This window comes from Biomphalaria glabrata, chromosome 1, assembly GCF_947242115.1.
Source record: "Biomphalaria glabrata chromosome 1, xgBioGlab47.1, whole genome shotgun sequence".
NCBI classification, from domain to species: domain Eukaryota; kingdom Metazoa; phylum Mollusca; class Gastropoda; family Planorbidae; genus Biomphalaria; species Biomphalaria glabrata.
The window spans coordinates 84,268,378-84,290,321 of record NC_074711.1 but is presented as its reverse complement, the minus strand read 5'-3'; the positions used below and the strand labels follow the sequence as shown (position 1 = coordinate 84,290,321).

Here is a 21,944-nt window from a genome sequence, read left to right as displayed (position 1 = left end):
AGGTACATTAATGAAAACAAGCAATGTTCATTAATGAAACTAGGCAAGGTACATTAATGAGACAAGCCAATGTACATTAATGAAACTAGGCAAGGTACATTAATGAAACTAGGCAAGGTACATTAATGAAACTAGGCAAGGTACATTAATGAAACTAGTCAAGGTACATTACTGAAACTAGTCAAGGTACATTAATGAAACTAGGCAAGGTACATTAATGAAACTAGTCAAGGTACATTAATGAAACTAAGCAAGGTACATTAATGAAACTAGTCAAGGTACATTACTGAAACTAGTCAAGGTACATTACTGAAACTAGTCAAGGTACATTAATGAAACTAGGCAAGGTACATTAATGAAACTAGTCAAGGTACATTAATGAAACTAAGCAAGGTACATTAATGAAACTAGTCAAGGTACATTAATGAAACTAGTCAAGGTACATTAATGAAACTAAGCAAGGTACATTAATGAAACTAGTCAAGGTACATTAATGAGACTAGGCAAGGTACATTAATGAAACTAGGCAAGGTACATTAATGAATCTAGGCAAGGTACATTAATGAAACTAGAAGGGATGTAAGATTATCGAACAGAAAACAGACAACAGACAACACAAGACTACAAATAACACAATCTTCTTTCATTTTAATCATGCCATGAACCTGCACATCAGTTTCTAATTAAAAGTTTCTCTTAGCAAATGTTTTCTAAGCGCAGATTAGGGTTTAATACCGAGAACAACGGCTTTGTCTGCATTAGATGAGGCAAAATATGCAAATAGCAACTGGTATTGCGCGGTCATGTGAAATACTGCACTCATCCTTAATCAGAATCGATGGTATTGTCTGCTTGGGATATCGCAGCTCTAGTGTGGTCATCTTATTGATCCGCTGCCTTTTACTTTTCTAATCCCATGTTCGTTCCCCCCAGTACGTGTAACAAACACATAGACCCAGAGTCCCAACTTTGAACCACGAGGTGTCCGCAATCACTATAAATCTTTCCGCCACAATGAAGACAGTGGCATCTATTCGGAACACAAGTTGAACCAAAGCTGAAACGATTATAAAAATAGAAACTGTCATTAGAGTCACAATGTCAGTTTGAGAGGGGATAACTAGTGGGGGGTGCTGCTAAAGGGAGGCTAACCATGAGTTTTAACTTGTCATGGGAGATAATTATGTGTTTTTGAAATGTTAACATGAACTTTGTTTTTTAAATATAAAAAGCTTTTAGTTACTGACTGTATTGATTTTTTTTAGACTGTCGTCTGCTGTTTTATCAGTTCATAGGAGTCACGGTGTGAGTGTCGCTGCGCTTAGGTGTGTGAGTGTGTGTGTTCATGTAGATTGTGTATGCATGTGCGCGCCTGTTTGTTTTGTTTGAGTTTATTATGCATATTTTTTTTCAAGAAACAGTTTATTTAATTGTAAGAAAGAAGATTGTTCAAACCAAAAATATGTACATATATATTAGCATATAACTAAAACGCGCTGACTCGGCTCTGGTATCCACATATTGGCCATATCAAAACACGCGGTTCGGGGGCCGCATGCGGCTCGCTTGGCCACCTAAAAATTATTTAAATAATGCTAAACTATTACGCTGGAAAATAAGAGATGACAAGCTACTTGAATTGAAAAATAGCATTTGTTAAACTGAACAACGAGTGTGAGTCTGCAGTGAAAGCAAGCTACATTTTGTCAAACTTTATAGCAAGCCATAGCAAATCATTTAGTGAATGTGGTTTTATGAAGAAGTGTGTCGTTAGAGCAGAAGTAATTTGTCCAGAAAAGGTGAAAGCATTCAAAGAAATAGCGCTAACTAGGAACACTGTGGCAGATAGAATAAATGTCATGTCAGTCAGCTTGCGGGAACAATTAAAGAACAAAATAAGCTGATTTTGAATTCTTTTCATTGGCTCTCGATGAGTCAACTGATGTAACGGGTGTATCACAGTTGGCTTTATTCATAAGGGCCTGTGACAGGAATTTTAAGATACATGAGGAGCTACTTGAGCTCTGTTCTATGCTTAACACCACAACAAGCGAGGAGGTTTTTGAGAAATAACAGGAGGTGATATTGCAGTACAATTTATCTTTGGTAAAGCTAGCTAGTCTAACAACGGATGGCGCACCAACCATGAAATGAAATGGTTTTGATGCAAAACTACTTGCAAAAATAAAATAGACTGATGCTAATGTTAAATTTGCTCATTTTCAGTGCATCATTCACCAAAAACATTCTGCGCACAGCAATTACAGTTCCAACATGTCATAAGACCGGTTTAAATCCTCGCCAATTTTCACTCTTTTTGGATGACATTGGACATGAATTTGATTGTGTTCTTTACTACACAGAAGTCTGCTGGCTCTCCTGTCATAAAGTGTTGAAGAGATTTTTTGCACTGCGTGAGGAAATTGTATTGTTTCTGAACATGAAAGGTGAGCCTGTTGAATGGATTCGGGATTTGGCATTTGCTGTTGATCTCACTGGTCACCTGCAAGACTTGAATTTAAAACTTCACAGTAAAGACAAAATTGTCACAACTGCGTGTGATCATGTAAAGTGTTTTCAAGCAAAATTACGACTGTGAATAAACCAAATATCAAGAGAAAATCTTGTTCACTTCTCATCGTGTCAAGAACTAAAAAGATTAAATACGGCTACAACATTTGGTAAATATGTCCTACAACTGGAATCGTTAGTAGATGCTTTCAATGACCATTTTCGTGACTTCGTTTCATACGAGCAAGAATTTTCGTTGTTTGTATCTCTATTCTAAATTGATTCTAAAAATGCTGCTGATAATGTGCAACTAGAGCTGATAGAGTAGCAGTCAGATTCTTTGTTGAAATCGAAGTCTATAGAATTAGCTGTGCGAAATTTTACAGTTATCAACCTGAACGTTACGTTGAATTGCGGAAATTAGCAGCCAGAATTCTAGCTATGCTTGCAAACATTGGTCACTGTAAGCATCTCTTTTCCTTACTGAAAGCTACAAAAACACCTCACCGTTCGAGATTATCTGATCAAAATTTGTCATCAGCGATGAAAGTGTCAGTGGCAAACAAACTTCAACATGACATTAATAAACTTGTATCCCAGACAAGATGTCAAAGATCAGGACACAGATAATAATGCGTAATCATAGTAATGTTTAATTACGAAATAGTGCTACAAATTTAGCTAACCAAGGAACATGTATGCCATTAATCATTGTATTCTATTGTATTTTTGTTTCTAATTTACACAAAACTCTGTATTATATAAGATAAGATAAGATAAGACAACTGATTTTTTTGCTACTTGTAATAGGGGCTTCTACTCACTTTTTGATGACAAATAAAATTAACGCACAGTAACCTACTCATACTTAGAATCTGAGTTTTATAAAATATTGTATTTCATTTATTTATATTAAAAATTTTGTATGTGTAAGCCTCCCTCACACTTTATTTTATGATGAATGTTCCAGAATACTTTCTGAAATGTTGTCATTCCGGCCCTGTATATTTAATATGTTAAGTTAAATTTTAGAAAAATAATGCAACAATATTCCGTTTTGACTTCTGGATAACTCTGTGTCTCCTTTTTCTTTTTTGTAACGTTTATCTTATATTGACACTCCTTTAGTTTGTCTGTCCGTCTGGTACACATTTTGTACACGTGCTTCCTCCCACTCCCCCCCCCCCTCCCCAGATCAAGTTGAAATTTTTCATAATTATTCATAATCGATGACAATACGTGAATCAATAACAAAAATTAAATTGATCAATTAGCTGATCAATTAGCAATGTAGTAAATTTAGTTTTTATACAGAAAAGGATAGTTAAACCTTGTAGTATTGAGAGATAAGGCAACGATTTGTGTGGTTCTCCCCCTTAGATAAGCTTTTTATTAAACAATTAATTGTTCCATTTTGCTTGTTTCTTTATGCACTATCCTTCTCTTTTCTTTCTCTTTCTTTTTCTCTCTTTCTTTTTCTCTCTCTCTTTTTCTCTCTTTCTTTGCCAGTCTTCATATATCTTTTCCTCAATCTTTGATCATTGATTCCGATCGATTCCATGTTTCGATTGACTTCCATGCAAATTCGACTATATCTTCTCATTAACAGCATTGCTTAGATAAGCATGTATACTGACTGACCACAAGTCCGTACTGACCACAACATTTGAACCACAAGCTTGTTCCTCATTCCCCAGTGCCATATTGTCTTGCTAGTTAGTGCTTAAAGATGAATACAAATAGACGAGGTTCTACGAAACAAGATAAAGGTCAAGGGCAGACAAACTTCGATCACGAACGTAGTCTGACCCCAATCGTTGGGTGACGAGCTAGATATTGTCCCCTGAGGACATTATTTCACCAGCTTTCCTGCAGCTAGGGCCATTATGGTCTCCTAGTGAGCCTGACCGTCTATCAACCCGTCCACTCCTGTTGGTCTGAAACTGCTCAGCGAGAAACAGATGGTAGCTGACTTGTAGTTATTCTGTAATCCGAAATCAATGTTCGATCTTCAATTTAGAAACAAAAGAGACACACATGATTTTATATTCATCTACAAGGCCATCAAAGACTTAAGAAAATAATTTGTGTCGGTGAGCCAATAGTGAAGATAACAAAAGTTTGCTTAATTAAACTTTAGAAACAAAAGTATTTTAGAAAAAAAACTTCGAGTACATTTTATCATTGTTGAGGCCTGTAATGAGGAAGGAGCCCAGAAGGAGAAGAGAGAAAGAGAGTGAGAGAATGAGAGAGAGAGAGAAGAGAGAGAGAGAGAGAAATGGAAAGAGAGAAAAATATAAAAAAGAAATGAGGAGAGAAAGCAGAAAGAGGAAAAAGAATAAAATTATTGTTCTCGGGAGTATATTATGATAATATGCAACCACCGACCATAATACCACTTGTACGTAATAACATAAAACAGAAAGTCTTCTTAGTTTTACAGTTTTCAAAGAGTTTGATAAATCTGATACACGTGAAACAATGAGATACACATTTTTTATCTGGAGAAATAGGGAAGTAAGAGAAAGACAACAAAAATAAAGAGAAGACAGGAACAGAAAAGTAGAGAGAAGAAAGGAAGAAAAAAAAAAGAAAGTTAGAGAAAGATTAGAAAAAGAGATCTGCTAAGAGAGAAAGGAAGGAATTGAGAAACTTAAATGCGTTTTCTAACAAGTATCTTACATTTTTTTAATTATCTTATAAAAAAAAAGATGATTAAGTCCTACGCGTCATGCATCTAGTCATGCATGTTAACCAATGACTTAAATTCTGCCAAGTCACTGGTTTTCACGTTCTAACACATTTCTCCTATTTTCTTTTTTTTTCTTTTCTCAATTTCTCTTTTAAAGTTACATCTTCGTCCACCGTGACCGACATTCAGCAGACGTGTCTTCATGATCAAAATAGTTCTAATTAGTTCCATCACCAGCCAAGTCCAATCTGGACATAAAGTTCACATTTTCAAGTTTATTTCTAGCTTACTCGGAGAATTAAGAGCTTAGCTTCTGAAGTTCTCCCGACTCCAAAATATCCAGAAGCGCTGTTGGAATAACACACCAGATAAACAAGGATTTCCTGGTTGATACACTATTCAATAATCAGCCCGTACTATCCAGACTCAGCTTTACCATCATGTTTATTTCGTCCCAAATATCAAAAATAGCATGTAAACAACTTTTAATATCCAAGCTACTTCAAACAAGTAACCAATGTACACTAGGAAGAACCATGGTCGTTCTGCGACAGATGGAGGTCAATGAACAGTATCGTTTGGTCAAGTGATTAGTACACACTCAGCCTAATGATCATCAAACTCAGTGGATCGCTAATAGTTTTCTTCTGATGTCAGGTCGGCTTGAAAATCGAATCGAAATATAACGACAAGGTGTGTCTTTGAGCTGAATCTCAATAGTAAACGTAAACATGCTGATTTGGCCTGGCCAGTAATGTTAAAATTAAGTATTGACAAACTCAGCGACCTGTTTTGTTCATCGAATTACCTGATCCAAAGGTAACTTAGTTGAAACGAGAGGGCGGGCCATGTGCTGCAGATAAACACTAGTCAGGGCTTGAAATGTAACAAGTTAAAGGCCTGAGCATTTGCTGGGGCGGAACGATGTCGCTCTCCCATTTCCACTCAAGTGCATCCAAAGGAAATGCAAATATTCCATTCAGTTTGGGATCTGTAGCGTCGCAGTTTCTGATTGCATAGGGCACGGAGTGCTTTAGCTTGCAGTAAGGGTCATCAGCTCGTGATTTTTTTCTCTTACTTCCGAAGCCCTTTCGATGCTCTGGAATAGCTGTAGGGCAGCGGAAGTTTGGATTCAGAGTTTTCTTTCTCCTAGGTGGATGGCCAGCCGAGGCCGACGGGCCCCTCCTGCCCGAAGCTTATTTATTCATTCATCAGTTGCTCGCTTGTATCCCTTTTCCAATTAGTTATAACGGTTTCGCAAGGCTAAGTATGTGAACCGCGCCTGCTAGCCAGGAGTTCAACGTATTCAGAGCGTTTCATAGTCGATGCGGTAGGGCTATATGATAGCGATTAAACAAACATAAAATATAGTGTTAGATAGTGTATACTAATCTACAATTAAATAAAAAATTTTTTTTAGGTTTTAGTTCCTGAAATACTTGCACAACTCTTTAATTAAAAACTTTTCCTTTATTATAAATAGAAGATACAATTATGTGTGTAAGTAAACTTGATGTCGCATAATATATATCGATGTTTGCTTTCAATTGCTTTTAATGGCTCAGTGTTTGCCATATTTCTTGAAGTTAATTAATGGACCATATGCGCAAATCTGATGATATCCCAGTGACCTGTTAGAGCGTCGCTAAACACTAATTAGGCTTGAGGTTGTTAATTTAATACTTGGGACTCACTAATGACCAGGAATGAAATGATGTGACGCAGAAACACGAGCTATTGAATTAATTCAGGAATAAAGAAAACAGGATTAGCTCCCTTCAATGTTTCTAGATTCGTTCCTTCTTTCCCATTGAAATGTAATGTTTCCTCTTAGATTGATACAACTCGTTTAAAACTAATCTGAACACCTTTGAAATGAAATGGACCCGTTCTGACCTAGAAAAGCCAGCATCGCTCACACATTCTTTTAATTTCTATTTGAAAGAGATGTTTTTAGCCTTAGATTTGTGGGTGTGCAAGTGTGCGACTTTAGGTGACCAAGTATGAAAGAGTGTGTCTCGAGTTTCATGTAAGATGTCAAGATATGGCAGGGTGAATTGAGGAGCTAGAGGAGTACATGAGAAGTGCATCACTTCTCTCTCATGAAACCTTAAGTTACCCTTGCATCACTTCTCTAATGAAACCTTAAGTTACCATTGCATCATTTCTCTCATGAAACCTTAAGTTACCCTTGCATCATTTCTCTCATGAAACCTTAAGTTACCCTTGCATCATTTCTCTCATGAAACCTTAAGTTACCCTTGCATCATTTCTCTCATGAAACCTTAAGTTACCCTTGCATCATTTCTCTCATATAACCTTAAGTTACCCTTGCATCATTTCTCTCATGAAACCTTAAGTTACCATTGCATCATTTCTCTCATGAAACCTTAAGTTACCCTTGCATCATTTCTCTCATGAAACCTTAAGTTACCATTGCATCATTTCTCTCATGAAACCTTAAGTTACCATTGCATCATTTCTCTCATGAAACCTTAAGTTACCATTGCATCATTTCTCTCATGAAACCTTAAGTTACCATTGCATCATTTCTCTCATGAAACCTTAAGTTACCATTGCATCATTTCTCTCATGAAAACTTAAGTTACCATTGTATCATTTCTCTCATGAAACCTTAAGTTACCAGCGCATCACTTCTCTCATGAAACCTTAAGTTACCCTTGCATCATTTCTCTCATGAAACCTTAAGTTACCATAGCATCACTTCTCTCATGAAACCTTAAGTTACCATTGCATCATTTCTCTCATGAAACCTTAAGTTACCATAGCATCACTTCTCTCATGAAACCTTAAGTTACCCTTGCATCATTTCTCTCATGAAACCTTAAGTTACCCTTGCATCACTTCGCTCATAAAACTTTAAGTTACCCTTGCATCATTTCTCTCATGAAACCTTAAGTTACCATTGCATCATTTCTCTCATGAAACCTTAAGTTACCCTTGCATCACTTCTCTCATGAAACTTTAAGTTACCAGCGCATCACTTCTCTCATGAAACCTTAAGTTACCCTTGCATCATTTCTCTCATGAAACCTTAAGTTACCATAGCATCACTTCTCTCATGAAACCTTAAGTTACCATTGCATCATTTCTCTCATGAAACCTTAAGTTACCATAGCATCACTTCTCTCATGAAACCTTAAGTTACCATTGCATCATTTCTCTCATGAAACCTTAAGTTACCATAGCATCACTTCTCTCATGAAACCTTAAGTTACCCTTGCATCATTTCTCTCATGAAACCTTAAGTTACCCTTGCATCACTTCTCTCATGAAACTTTAAGTTACCAGCGCATCACTTCTCTCATGAAACCTTAAGTTACCCTTGCATCATTTCTCTCATGAAACCTTAAGTTACCCTTGCATCATTTCTCTCATGAAACCTTAAGTTACACTTGCATCATTTCTCTCATGAAACCTTAAGTTACCCTTGCATCATTTCTCTCATGAAACATTAAGTTACCCTTGCATCATTTCTCTCATGAAACCATAAGTTACCCTTGCATCATTTCTCTCATGAAACTTTAAGTTACCATTGCATCATTTCTCTCATGAAACCTTAAGTTACCATTGCATCATTTCTCTCATGAAACCTTAAGTTACCCTTGCATCATTTCTCTTATGAAACCTTAAGTTACCATAGCATCACTTCTCTCATGAAACTTTAAGTTACCAGTGCACCACTTCTCTCATGAAACCTTAAGTTACCCTTGCATCATTTCTCTCATGAAACCTTAAGTTACCCTTGCATCACTTCTCTCATAAAGCTTTAAGTTACCCTTGCATCATTTCTCTCATGAAACCTTAAGTTACCCTTGCATCATTTCTCTCATGAAACCTTAAGTTACCCTTGCATCACTTCTCTCATGAAACCTTAAGTTACCCTTGCATCATTTCTCTCATGAAACCTTAAGTTACCATTGCATCATTTCTCTCATGAAACCTTAAGTTACCCTTGCATCATTTCTCTCATGAAACCTTAAGTTATCCTTGCATCATTTCTCTCATGAAACCTTAAGTTACCCTTGTATCTATTCTCTCACGATACCTTAAGATACCATTGCATCATTTCTCTCATGAAACCTTAAGTTACCTTTGCATCATTTCTCTCATGAAACCTTAAGTTACCATTGCATCATTTCTCTCATGAAACCTCAAGTTACCCTTGCATCACTTCTCTCATGAAACCTCAAGTTACCATAGCATCACTTCTCTCATGAAACCTTAAGTTACCCTTGCATCACTTCTCTCATGAAACCTTAAGTTACCCTTGCATCATTTCTCTCATGAAACCTTAAGTTACCCTTGCATCACTTCTCTCATAAAGCTTTAAGTTACCCTTGCATCATTTCTCTCATGAAACCTTAAGTTACCATTGCATCATTTCTCTCATGAAACCTTAAGTTACCCTTGCATCACTTCTCTCATGAAACCTTAAGTTACCCTTGCATCATTTCTCTCATGAAACCTTAAGTTACCCTTGCATCTTTTCTCTTATGAAACCTTAAGTTACCCTTGCATCATTTCTCTCATATAACCTTAAGTTACCCTTGCATCATTTCTCTCATGAAACCTTAAGTTACCATTGCATCATTTCTCTCATGAAACCTTAAGTTACCCTTGCATCATTTCTCTCATGAAACCTTAAGTTACCCTTGCATCATTTCTCTCATGAAACCTTAAGTTACCATTGCATCATTTCTCTCATGAAACCTTAAGTTACCCTTGCATCATTTCTCTCATGAAACCTCAAGTTACCTTTGCTAAACTCGATTAGCCTTGTGCTTTTAATGTTTATTCAGTACTGAAGAGAATACTTTGCCAACAACACATATTTAGTATGCATATAAGTCAGACATAATTTAAAACAACAATTAATAAGTAGGTTTTCATATTATTGCGTGAACTGCAGTGCTCATACTATAACACACAATAACTAACCAAACAAAAAAAAAATTTTAATGTTTTTTTTTTAAGGAAATTGTTATTCTTTGAGGAATAAGAGATTGGCCCTTTACAAAACAATTAAATCAATTAGATCTTCGTTATAAGACATCACATCAGTTAGGCCAGGTTCACATCACTTTCACCTATCCTTTGGTCTGCTGGCACCACACAAGATCTGTTAACCTTTTTTTGTCCATTATTTTCTGTCATTTGTCTTTGATAGAATTTCATTTTGATATTATTGAAACCTGCCTTTTTACCTGCCTGGGTGGACCCTTTCCGGGGTCGGGTCGATTTTCAGTTTGTGTTTCCACACAAACTGTCTTTGTAACCTTCTTTAGTAATGATTTCTCGGATAGAAAACATTTAGTTTGACTTTGGCCAGACATTTGTCTCTTAAACAAGTATTAAATTTGTGTGTGTGTGTTTTTTTTCTGTTTTTTTTTTTAAATCTTATTTCTGTTCTATATTGTTTTTCTTCCTCATCCCTGGCGCGCATTTAATATGACATCTCTTAATATGTGAGCCATATGTTGCCTACGCCAGAGTCTGCATTTTGTTTTCCTTTTTTTAGAGTACGTGGAACTTAAATGACACCTTAAACCCAGGAAATGGAATGAAATCATTGGAGGAGAACTCAAACAGTTTTCCTAGTTCATACAAATAGCAAGACTAGCAAGAGACAGAAAATGATTTTTGTTCCAGTTAAATAAATTATATGTTATTAATTATCAAAAACTGATAAACTTTGTGCAATAACTTAAAGCATGTTTTAAAAAACAAATATTTAAGTCCAAGCTTTGACATATTATAACAATGAACATTCGACTTTACTAGTTAGTTCAGGATTGGACATGATGCCTTACTAACCGTGCTTGTACATTTGACTTTACAATATTGTCGAAGATTGGAAAATTGACATTATCCAAAAGTTCAATATTGTACACTTTACATAACCAACTACTTCAATATTAGACATTAGACATTACCAACTAGATCAAGATAAGACATTTGACACTACCAGCAATTTCAAGATTAGACATTTGGCATTACCAAATAGGTAAAAATTGGTCTTAGCAACAAGCACAAGATTGAACATTTGACATTAACAACAAGTTCAACATTGGACATTTGACTTTCTCAACAAGTTCAAGATTGGACATTTGACATTACCAACACTTTCAACATTGGACATTTGACTTTCTCGACAAGTTCAAGATTGGACATTTGACATTACCAACACTTTCAACATTGGACATTTGACTTTGTCGACAAGTTCAAGATTGGACATTTGACATTACCAACACTTTCAACATTGGACATTTGACTTTGTCGACAAGTTAAAGATTGGACATTTGACATTACCAACACTTTCAACATTGGACATTTGACTTTGTCGACAAGTTCAAGATTGGACATTTGACATTACCAACACTTTCAACATTGGACATTTGACTTTGTCGACAAGTTCAAGATTGGACATTTGACATTACCAACACTTTCAACATTGGACATTTCACTATGTCGACAAGTTAAAGATTGGACATTTGACATTACCAACACGTTCAACATTGGACATTTGACTTTGTCGACAAAATCAAGATTGGACATTTCACTATGTCGACAAGTTAAAGATTGGACATTTGACATTACCAACACGTTCAACATTGGACATTTGACTTTGTCGACAAGTTCAAGATTGGACATTTGACATTACCAACACTTTCAACATTGGACATTTCACTATGTCGACAAGTTAAAGATTGGACATTTGACATTACCAACACGTTCAACATTGGACATTTGACTTTGTCGACAAAATCAAGATTGGACATTTCACTATGTCGACAAGTTAAGGATTGGACATTTGACATTACCAACAAGTTCAACATTGGACATTTGACTTTGTCGACAAGTTAAAGATAGGACATTTGACATTACCAACATGTTCAACATTGGACATTTGAATTAGTCGACAAGTTAAAGATTGGACATTTCACTATGTCGACAAGTGAAAGATTGGACATTTGACTTTGTCGACAAGTTAAAGATTGGACATTTGACTATGTCGACAAGTGAAAGATTGGACATTTGACATTACCAACACGTTCAACATTGGACATTTGACTTTGTCGACAAGTGAAAGATTGGACATTTGAGATTACCAACACGTTCAACATTGGACATTTGACTATGTCGACAAGTGAAAGATTGGACATTTGACTATGTCGACAAGTTAAAGATTGGACATTTGACTATGTCGACAAGTGAAAGATTGGACATTTGAGATTACCAACACGTTCAACATTGGACATTTGACTATGTCGACAAGTGAAAGATTGTACATTTGACTATGTCGACAAGTTAAAGATTGGACATTTGACATTACCAACACGTTCAGGATTGGACACATTCAACTCCAAAACAATTCAAAAGTTACGCTTGACATAAAGTGACACATTCTTGACTAAAAGGAAGTTCCAACTTTGGGAACAGTTGTTATCTTGTTCTACAAAGCTTATATCAACTCTGTCAGCCTTTCTGTCTGGTTCAAATTTCGTACGCGTTATTTCTCCCACTTCCCATTCTCGGATTGAGTCGAAAACGTTCGCAATTACTCAATTTCAAAGACAACACATGAATCCATCCCCAACCTTACAATTAGTACATTGATTAGTGGTAATTAAGTTAGCTTTAAATAGTAAAAAAGAAGATGAATCTTGCAGTATTGAGGGATATGGCAGTAGTTGTGCCTTTTTTTCCCCTTATATAAGTTATTTTAAAAAAGTATCTGCTTCTATCTTGCTTGCTAGTTACAAGTAAAGCTTGAATAGAAGTCTATAGAATAAAGTGGAGACCAGTGTATCACGTAGATAACAATCTTAGCTGTGATCTACAGACTTTGCCGCATTGGTCAGTTAATGACTGCTTTAAAAAACATGAGCATGTCTGATTCTGCATAGTGACAAGCTAAGTTTTAACCTTGGCAAATAAAAGAGGTTGATAAACTGCTACCAGGAGACTGTAGGAATGTGTAGGCAGTAAAAAAAAAAAAAAGCTCTGGATAGTGACGTCATGTAGACCTGGACTCAGTTGTTCTCCTGAAATGTATTTATTCAAAAGGGAATATAACATTGCCCGTGCTCGGGATAGCAACACATTGTAACACGGCTGAATAAATTACCGGACATTGTGATGTCATGGCTATATGTATCACAAGACATTGTGATGTCAGGGCGAATTGTATCACATGGTATTTTTAGCATCACGGCGCACTGTATCACAGGACGTTGTGTCAAGGAGCGTCGTATCACAAGATAAAGTATCTTGGTGCATCACAGGACATATTGTACTAGGACACATTGTTCCAGGATGCAGTGTTCGAGGCCACATTGGCAGATGACACATTGTACTAGGGCACACTGTACTAGGACACATTGTTCTAGGACACATTACACATTGTTCCATAATACATTGCTTCAGGACACAATGCTCGAGGACACATTACACATTCTTCCTTGACACATTTCACCAAGACATTATTTCAACAGGACACATTATTTGAGTACACATTGTACTAGGACACATGTTTCGAGGACACATAGTTACAGGACACATAGCACATTGTTTCATGATACATTGTACCAGGACACATTGTTAAAAGACATATTGTCACAGGACATATTGTCACAGGACATATTGTCCCAGGACACATTGTTAAAAGACATATTGTCACAGGATACATTGTATCAGGACACATTGATAAAAGACAAATTGTCCAAGAATACATTGTTCCAGGACACATTGTTCCAGGACACATAATCCCAGGACACATTGTTAAAAGACACATTGTCCCAGGACACATTGTTCCAGGACACATAGTCCCAGGACACATTGTTAAAAGACATATTGTCCCAGGACACATTGTTCCAGGACACATTGTTCCAGGACACATTGTTCCAGGACACATTGTTCCAGGACACATTGTTCCAGGACACATTGTTAAAAGACATATTGTCCCAGGACACATTGTTCCAGGACACATAGTCCCAGGACACATTGTTCCAGGACACATAGTCCCAGGACACATTGTTAAAAGACATATTGTCCCAGGACACATTGTTAATAGACATATTGTCGCAGGACACATTGTATCAGGACACATTGTCGCAGGACACATTGTTCCAGGACACATTGTTAAAAGACACATTGTCCCAGGACACATTGTTCCAGGACACATAGTCCCAGGACACATTGTTGAAAGACATATTGTCCCAGGACACATTAATAAAAGACATATTGTCCCAGGACACATTGTATCAGGACACATTGTCCCAGGACACATTGTCCCAGGACACATTGTATCAGGACACATTGTCGCAGGACACATTGTTCCAGGACACATAGTCCCAGGACACATTGTTCCAGGACACATAGTCCCAGGACACATTGTTAAAAGACATATTGTCCCAGGACACATTGTTAAAAGACACATTGACCCAGGACACATTGTTCCAGGACACATAGTCCCAGGACACATTGTTAAAAGACATATTGTCCCAGGACACATTGTTCCAGGACACATTGACCCAGGACACATTGTAACGCCGTCCGTTGTGTCAGGAACGTTAACAGACTATTTCCATGACAATACTTCTCTGGAGCTTTCCAATTGCCGGTTTTCCACAATAATGAATATTTCATTTAGCTACAACAGTTGAACGATCGTTATAGAAGAAAATGAATAACGACAGCTTTGTAAAGTAACAACAAAACCTCTTTCATACACACACACACACAATATTAAACCTAACCGTACATCATTCATAGGGACCCCTCCCCCTTCCTCTACAGAGCCAAACACAGACGCCACACAGAAATTGAATGACCACATTATTTAGCGTGACAGTATTTTCTTCTCTCCTCTTCTCTCTCTCTCTCATTCTCATCTCTCTATATCTCTATATCTATCTATCTATCTATCTATCTATCTATCTATCTATCTATCTATCTATCTATCTATCTATCTATCTATCTATCATCTATCTCTCTATCTTTCTATCTCTCTATCTCTCTATCTCTCTATCTATCCATCCATCCATCCATCCATCCATCCATCCATCCATCCATCCATCTATCTATCTATCTCTCTATCTATCTATCTATCTATCTATCTATCTATCTATCTATCTATCTATCTATATCTATATATATATATATATATATATATATATATATATATATATATATATATATATATATATATATATATCCTTTCCTCATCTCCATCGTTGTACTGTGTATCTATAAATGGTCACGGCTCTTACACCTCACGAACACGTTCGCACTGTTTAGTATAAGAATGAAAGATTAACTGCACACACATGTCTAAAGCACTGAACAAATACCTCAATATAAACCAAGCACTAGGTATCCCAGGCTATCCACTCCAACAATAGTAAAGGATCAAATACTTCTACCGTTTATTTAATAATTTTTCTGTAACGACCTATACAAATAGAACTGTTCTCATTATGCAACCTACACCCACATTGACTATTTGTAAGATAATCATTCATCTTCACCTATCTGTCCGTTGAATCGCTCTGGCACCGCACATGGTCTGTCGGCCGTCTGTCTCCACTCCTCGTTATTGCCCGGGCGTCGGCCGAGACGTTTTGGGCTAATTTATGGTCATAATTTCGTTGTAGCGTAACACGGGCTAGATACTTGCATGACGGCGCCCATCCCTCTCCATTATTGACTACAGGCGGGTACCTTCAATAAGGTGATTCGCCTTGGTCCTGAACATGCGGCCATTAAAGTCCACCTAGGGACATCAAGGGAGATCTTTCGTATGATTTGTAGATTGTCTATATCGGAATGTAAACAGTTTTACTTTATATAAGTGCACAATACGAGTATTGAGTCTTTGTTCACTGTATGTAGATCAGAATGTCAATGAGATACAAAATAGTATTGGAATGATTTTTATGTCTTTTTTCATTCCTATTCGTTTGTTAACCCTTTCTCTTCTATTTGACGATACCATCGTTGATTTGACCTCTTTAAATTAAATTAATGTTTAATTGTATAAACGTTATTTTATGTCATATAAAAAGAGCATGCATTCCCTTTAATTCCATACCAAATAAAACATTTTTCTGATAACAAACAACAAAGTTATTGAAGCCCAATCATAACAGGGGAGGGAAATAGAGTAATGAGCAAATGAAGAATTCAGTCGAATCGTGGAAAAATAGTTACGGAGAGAAAGAGTTAATCTGATTTTTGTCCACTCTAGAGAAGAGGATCCTAGCATTGGAAGAGGCATACTGCAAAAGGTTTTTATGTATCACTTTTAAAGACCGCAACACAAACGATGAGATAAGAGGCAGGGTTAGTAGAGCGATTAAACCCTACGATGATTTGCCAACTATTGTGAAAAAAAACAAAAAAAAATATTTAAAAAAATCCTTCCTTCAGGGAACAGTACCAGGAAAAAGAAGAAGAGGCAGACAGAGAAAGTGATGAAACGACAACATAAAAGAATGGACGGGCATGTCGTTCAAAGAGGTTCTTCTATCCAAGGCAAAAAAAAAACAGAGAGGAATGGAGAAGGACGTTAGATAAAAGATATTTGTCATCAGATTGTTAGTACTTCGCAAACACCACCGACACAAACATAGAAACCTTTCAACCCAGGCTTCTATTTCTTGTTTAGTTCTTTTTGCACTTATATACTTGATATAGGTTCTGTTAGTAGATCTAAGCATATTGCCCTACGATAAATCGTTCATGTTATTTCAGACCTAGCGATTTATAGGGCAGACGATGTAAAGGTCATCTGTTTCTGTGGCCCACAGTTAACGAGGGTGTCATGTGACAAACACAACGTATAACTTTCTTTACTTTCCCCGACTAATGTCAGAGCTGGGGGGGGGGGTGACTCAGAGGCGCCCAAGGATCTCGAAACTTCAAAGTACCAGTTTTTTACCAGATTTCTAACCAGGTACCCCGTTCAGAAGCCAAGCGCTTTGCTTCTCAGCCACACCGCTTCCACAAATATCTAAACAACAAAAAGAAAATTATCTACTTACTCTTCAGCGGCCTGACAACAAGCGGTCAGTCTCTGGCAGTTCCGGTCATTGAGCGAGGAGCACAAGGTCTCCTGTTTATCCCAGAAGACGCTGATGGACGGCAGCGGTTCCTCGAACTCTTCGGTTCCCAGGATATCGCTGGATGTTGAGTACGTTGTCTGCTTCTCTGGGAACAGGTGGAGGTAACACTGGAAGCAGGCCCAGATTGGGAAGAAGCTGGCATTGATAAGTCCGTGCCTATCCCGGCACACCATTGTTGATTCCATGTGAGATCCAGGCTTATCAAGGATGTCAGATATGCTAGCTACAGCCACAGCTCTGTGCTGGTTACTATCAACATAGTAAAATTGAAATTTAAATCATAGAAGTAAGTTCTTTCATTGTTTTAGATTCGGTTCACATATTTTGAATAATACAATACCATTGGAAAGAGAAAGAATAGAAAGCGTGATAGAATGGAACCCTAAGAAATAGGCAAAATAAACAAATTCTTTGAAGCCATTTGGAAAGATCACAGTGGCCAACTAAGTAGCAATTAAACATGATTTCCTGACACGGGCTACAAGGTATGAAGTGCAAAAGAATCTATCATTTGCTTTAAGCACGCTGAGCCTTTCATACTATTATATTTTATACACTGGATACACCGAACGACTACATTAATAAAAAAAAAGTCATATATGATATTTATTTTGTTTACGATAAACGATATTGATTCCAGCGACACTGATCTGAAATGAATACCAGTAAAGATGATCTAATAGTTTCGAATATCCGAGGCTAAAATTTAAAAAGTCCAAAATAGACGTCCTCTTTGCTGAAGATAATTTATAACCAGGTCAGACTTGAAGCGCCAGATGTTTGGTTGGTATTCGAAACATTGAAGTCCGCCTTTTGGGCACATTGTATTTGCCTATCATAATGATTTTTTGTATAACTGAAATTATTTTATAGCACCAGTTATAAAGGCTTAACAAATATGTGGGTCAGTGATAACAGAGAGGATAGTATAGTTGATTGAAGCTCCATCTGTTTAAGAGACTCTCAACAAGAGCAGTAAATTTTAATATCTTTGCAATTCTTCATTTTGTACTATTTATTACTATTTCTTTTTGAAGTGGTCCGGGAGAGAGATTTGAGGGGTCAACTCAAGTTAATGGGAACATTTTTTTTTAATATCAATGTTTGAACTAGACACGCTGCCCTTCAAAGGCAGCGCAATCATGTTGGATATATTACTGTCTCTACCTTTGTCATTTAGGTAGGCCCAAAAAGATGTAATCTCGTTCTAGAGGCTGTGGGATCGTGTCTTAGAGGGCTTTTCTATCATGTTCTAGAGTGCTGTTCTGTCATGTTCTAGACTGCTGTTCTATCATGTTCTACAGTGCTGTTCTATCATGTTCTACAGTGCTGTTCTATCATGTTCTACAGTGCTGTTTTATCATGTTCTACAGTGCTGTTCTATCATGTCCTACAGTGCTGTTCTATCATGTTCTAGAGTGCTGTTCTGTCATGTTCTAGACTGCTGTTCTATCATGTTCTACAGTGCTGTTCTATCATGTTCTACAGTGCTGTTCTATCATGTTCTACAGTGCTGTTCTATCATGTTCTACAGTTCTGTTCTATCATGTTTTTAAGTGCTGTTCTATCAAGTCCTACAGTGCTGTTCTATCATGTCCTAGAGGGATGTTCTACTACGTGGAAGATAGATGTTTTGTCATGCTCTGCAGTTATATTCTATCATACAGTACAGAGCAGTTATAAAATGTCCTATAGGGATTTTCTATAATATAGAAGATAAATGTTCTATCATGTCCTAAGGTGATGTCCTATCATGTCCTAGAAGGATGTTCTATCGTGAAGTAGAGAGATTTACTATCATGTCCTAGAGAGTTGTTCAAGAGGACTATGTTATAATGTCCTAGTGGGTTTTATATCATGTCCTAGAGTGCTTTTGCTTTCACCGGTATTAGTTTTGTGAATCCCTTCTCAATTTCCCCCGATTTCAGTAGCTGATGTTTTATTTTCATAGACAGCTGCTAAAACATCACCAAAAAGCTTTCAATATCAAATATCGTAATTCCCTGTGAATGCTCTGGGATTACTCATGACTAAGTTAAAACTCTAACCGTGACCCTAACACTGAGAGGCAACGATTAATAAATGATCTTTGTGTGTGTGTGTGTGCTTCTGTATGTATGTATGTAGATGTGTGTGGGTGTGCTCTTTAAAGATAACTAGTGTTCTGCGCAATGTAAGGAAAAAAAAAAGCAATAACATAATTCACCCATTAAATGATTTGCGATTTGTAATGATTTTTCCCCCCATCTATTATTTTACTGCCTTTGTCTTGTCATTGTAGCATAAAGAATGTAGAAAAAAAAAAAGGAAAATCAATATTAGCCTTTTTTAAACTCAGACCAGAGGTCCCTATTTAGAGCTTTTATTGGGTGGGTTTTTTATTTAGGGTTTTTTTTTTAAAAAAGGCTTTTAACGAGTTTTTTAAATTGGATAAAATTAAAATTCCGAATGTCATTAGCTGTTAATATTATTTCTCAGCAGGGCTGTAATTGTCGCTCGACTTAAATAAATAAAAAAAAATATTTTGACCTGATCGCAGCGTCTCGTTCAAATCAGAAAGAGTTAAAATATTTATCTACGCATGAATATCAGATACATCCTTTTGTATGAATAAAAATGGCAAAGCCTTGGATTCCGATGATTGAGGATGAGTGCAGTGTTTCTAACCGCAACGTGAACCCAGTTGTGACCTGCATATATTATCACATCTAATGCAGACTAAGCTCTTGTCATTTAAGTTTTCTTTCGTCTTCTGCGCATGTCTTGGGCAAGGTTTTTTTTTTCGATGGGCCTCAAATGTGTGTCCCTCGGCCTTCGCGAGAGCTCTCCAACTGTATCTTTCAGAGGTCAACTGCTGCAGCTACTTTCCTTTAAGCCAGTAAGGGTAAGAGCACCTGACTTGATCTTTATAGGGATTAAGGGGGGGTCACTTCTGTTGCGGCGTCCTCCTTTAAGTTTGCCAAAGAGAATCACATTTAGCATGCGGTTGTCCGCTATGTGGGATAAGTCTCCGACCCAAAGCAGCTATCGAATGGTAGTTAGTGCTTCTATACTGTCCACACCAACCTCCAGCAGAACATAGATATTTATAATGTACTCTTGCCAGAGTATGCCCATTATGGGGCGAAGGCACCTTTAATGGAGGCGTTCAAACAGCCTTAGATGCTTTTCTATGGAGCACCCAGTTCCCAGAGACATTCAAAAGTGTGGTTAGAACCACCGCTATATAAACATTGATTTTTTTTTTGTATTATAAAGGTTTTATAAATCATTGTAATAAAAATATACATGGTCATATCTGTCTAATTATAATTTCTTTTCTCTCCTGATAAAACGTCAATATATTGGTTTTGTTTATATCATCTTTCACTGGATTTAAGATACCAAAGAGAAAGTTACAAATTATCACTTATAAAACACTTGTAGAGATGCACATCATCGCCCTCGTTAGGAGAGAGGGAGGTAAGGATTCCAATTCCATAGCCTCCGCCATAATCCATAAAATATTCATACACAGTCTCAGCAAGATTGAACAGTACTATCTTATGGAATAAAGACGTTTCCCCTTAAAAGAAGATAATATCACCCTAGACGTGTCCATGTGTTAATTTAGTCATACTTGTTAAGTCGTTGGTTTTTCCTGGCTGATTCAGGCAACTCATTCCTTGCTCCAATGGCACCAGGGTACATAGAGCACATGTACGAGTCAATCCTAGCATATGGAATAAGAAATGTGATTTCATCTTTGACTGAGTATTTTATTAGGTTGTGTCTCTGATGTTGTAAATTAGGGTTTAAGTTTTATCCAATCTTATCTTATATGATACAGACGTAACTTCAAAAAGGAGATGACTACGTCCTACGCGTCATGCATCTAGTCATGCATGTTAACTAATGATTTAAGTTCTGCCAAGTCACTGGTTTTCCGGGCTGGCTCAGGCAACCCATTCCATGCTCTTATAGCACTAGGGAAGCGTATGAAACGAGGAATGTACCCATATCTTTGTGCCTTTCTGATTATATTATTAGATTTTGTTTTTGTATTTGTTTTATGTATAATTGCAACTTCACTTTTAAGTTCTCTCTCCTGAAGTCTTTCTAAAATTAGCTTTATATATTATTGCTACTTTACTTTTTAATCTTTCGTCTTGAAGTGTCTCAAGTTTCGTGATTTTTCAAAAGGGCATTATTTATTTGTTATAAATATTAACCTAAGACTACTTAAACGCTTTCATCAAAGATGCTTGCGCTCCATCATGGACAAACGGTGGCAAGACCGCACTACAAACAGCGATGTCCTTGCAGACAGTATAGAGGGACTTCTTATGGTCCGACAGCTACGGTGGGCAGGGCACGTATCTCGTATGGGAGACGAACGTATGCCAAAAGCAGTCCTTTTTAGGTGAGCTAAAAGGTGGTCGACGTAACAGAGGTACCCTCACGGAAACGCTTTAAAGACCAGCTTAGGCACCAACTTGACTTTGCTGACATAGAAGTGAGCACCTGGTGGATAGCAGATGAAGGTCACTCACAAAGTCCGCTGGATACATATTTGAGACCAAATGAAAATCCTCTGACGAGGACAGACGCAA

General features: G+C 37.0%; 1 protein-coding gene across 1 annotated transcript in view; it reads right to left on the bottom strand.

Annotated features, from left to right (window-relative positions):
- The window catches only part of LOC106064180 (calcitonin gene-related peptide type 1 receptor-like), a 127,172-nt gene extending 106,121 nt beyond the window's left edge, over positions 1-21,051 (bottom strand). The window contains exons 1-2 of the mRNA XM_056030854.1: positions 20,972-21,051; positions 17,272-17,601 (exon numbers count right to left, since the gene is read on the bottom strand). Of these exons, the coding sequence (XP_055886829.1) occupies positions 17,272-17,601; positions 20,972-21,051 (410 nt within the window). The remainder of the gene's footprint in view (positions 1-17,271; positions 17,602-20,971) is intronic.
- Positions 21,052-21,944: the final 893 nt, after the last annotated feature.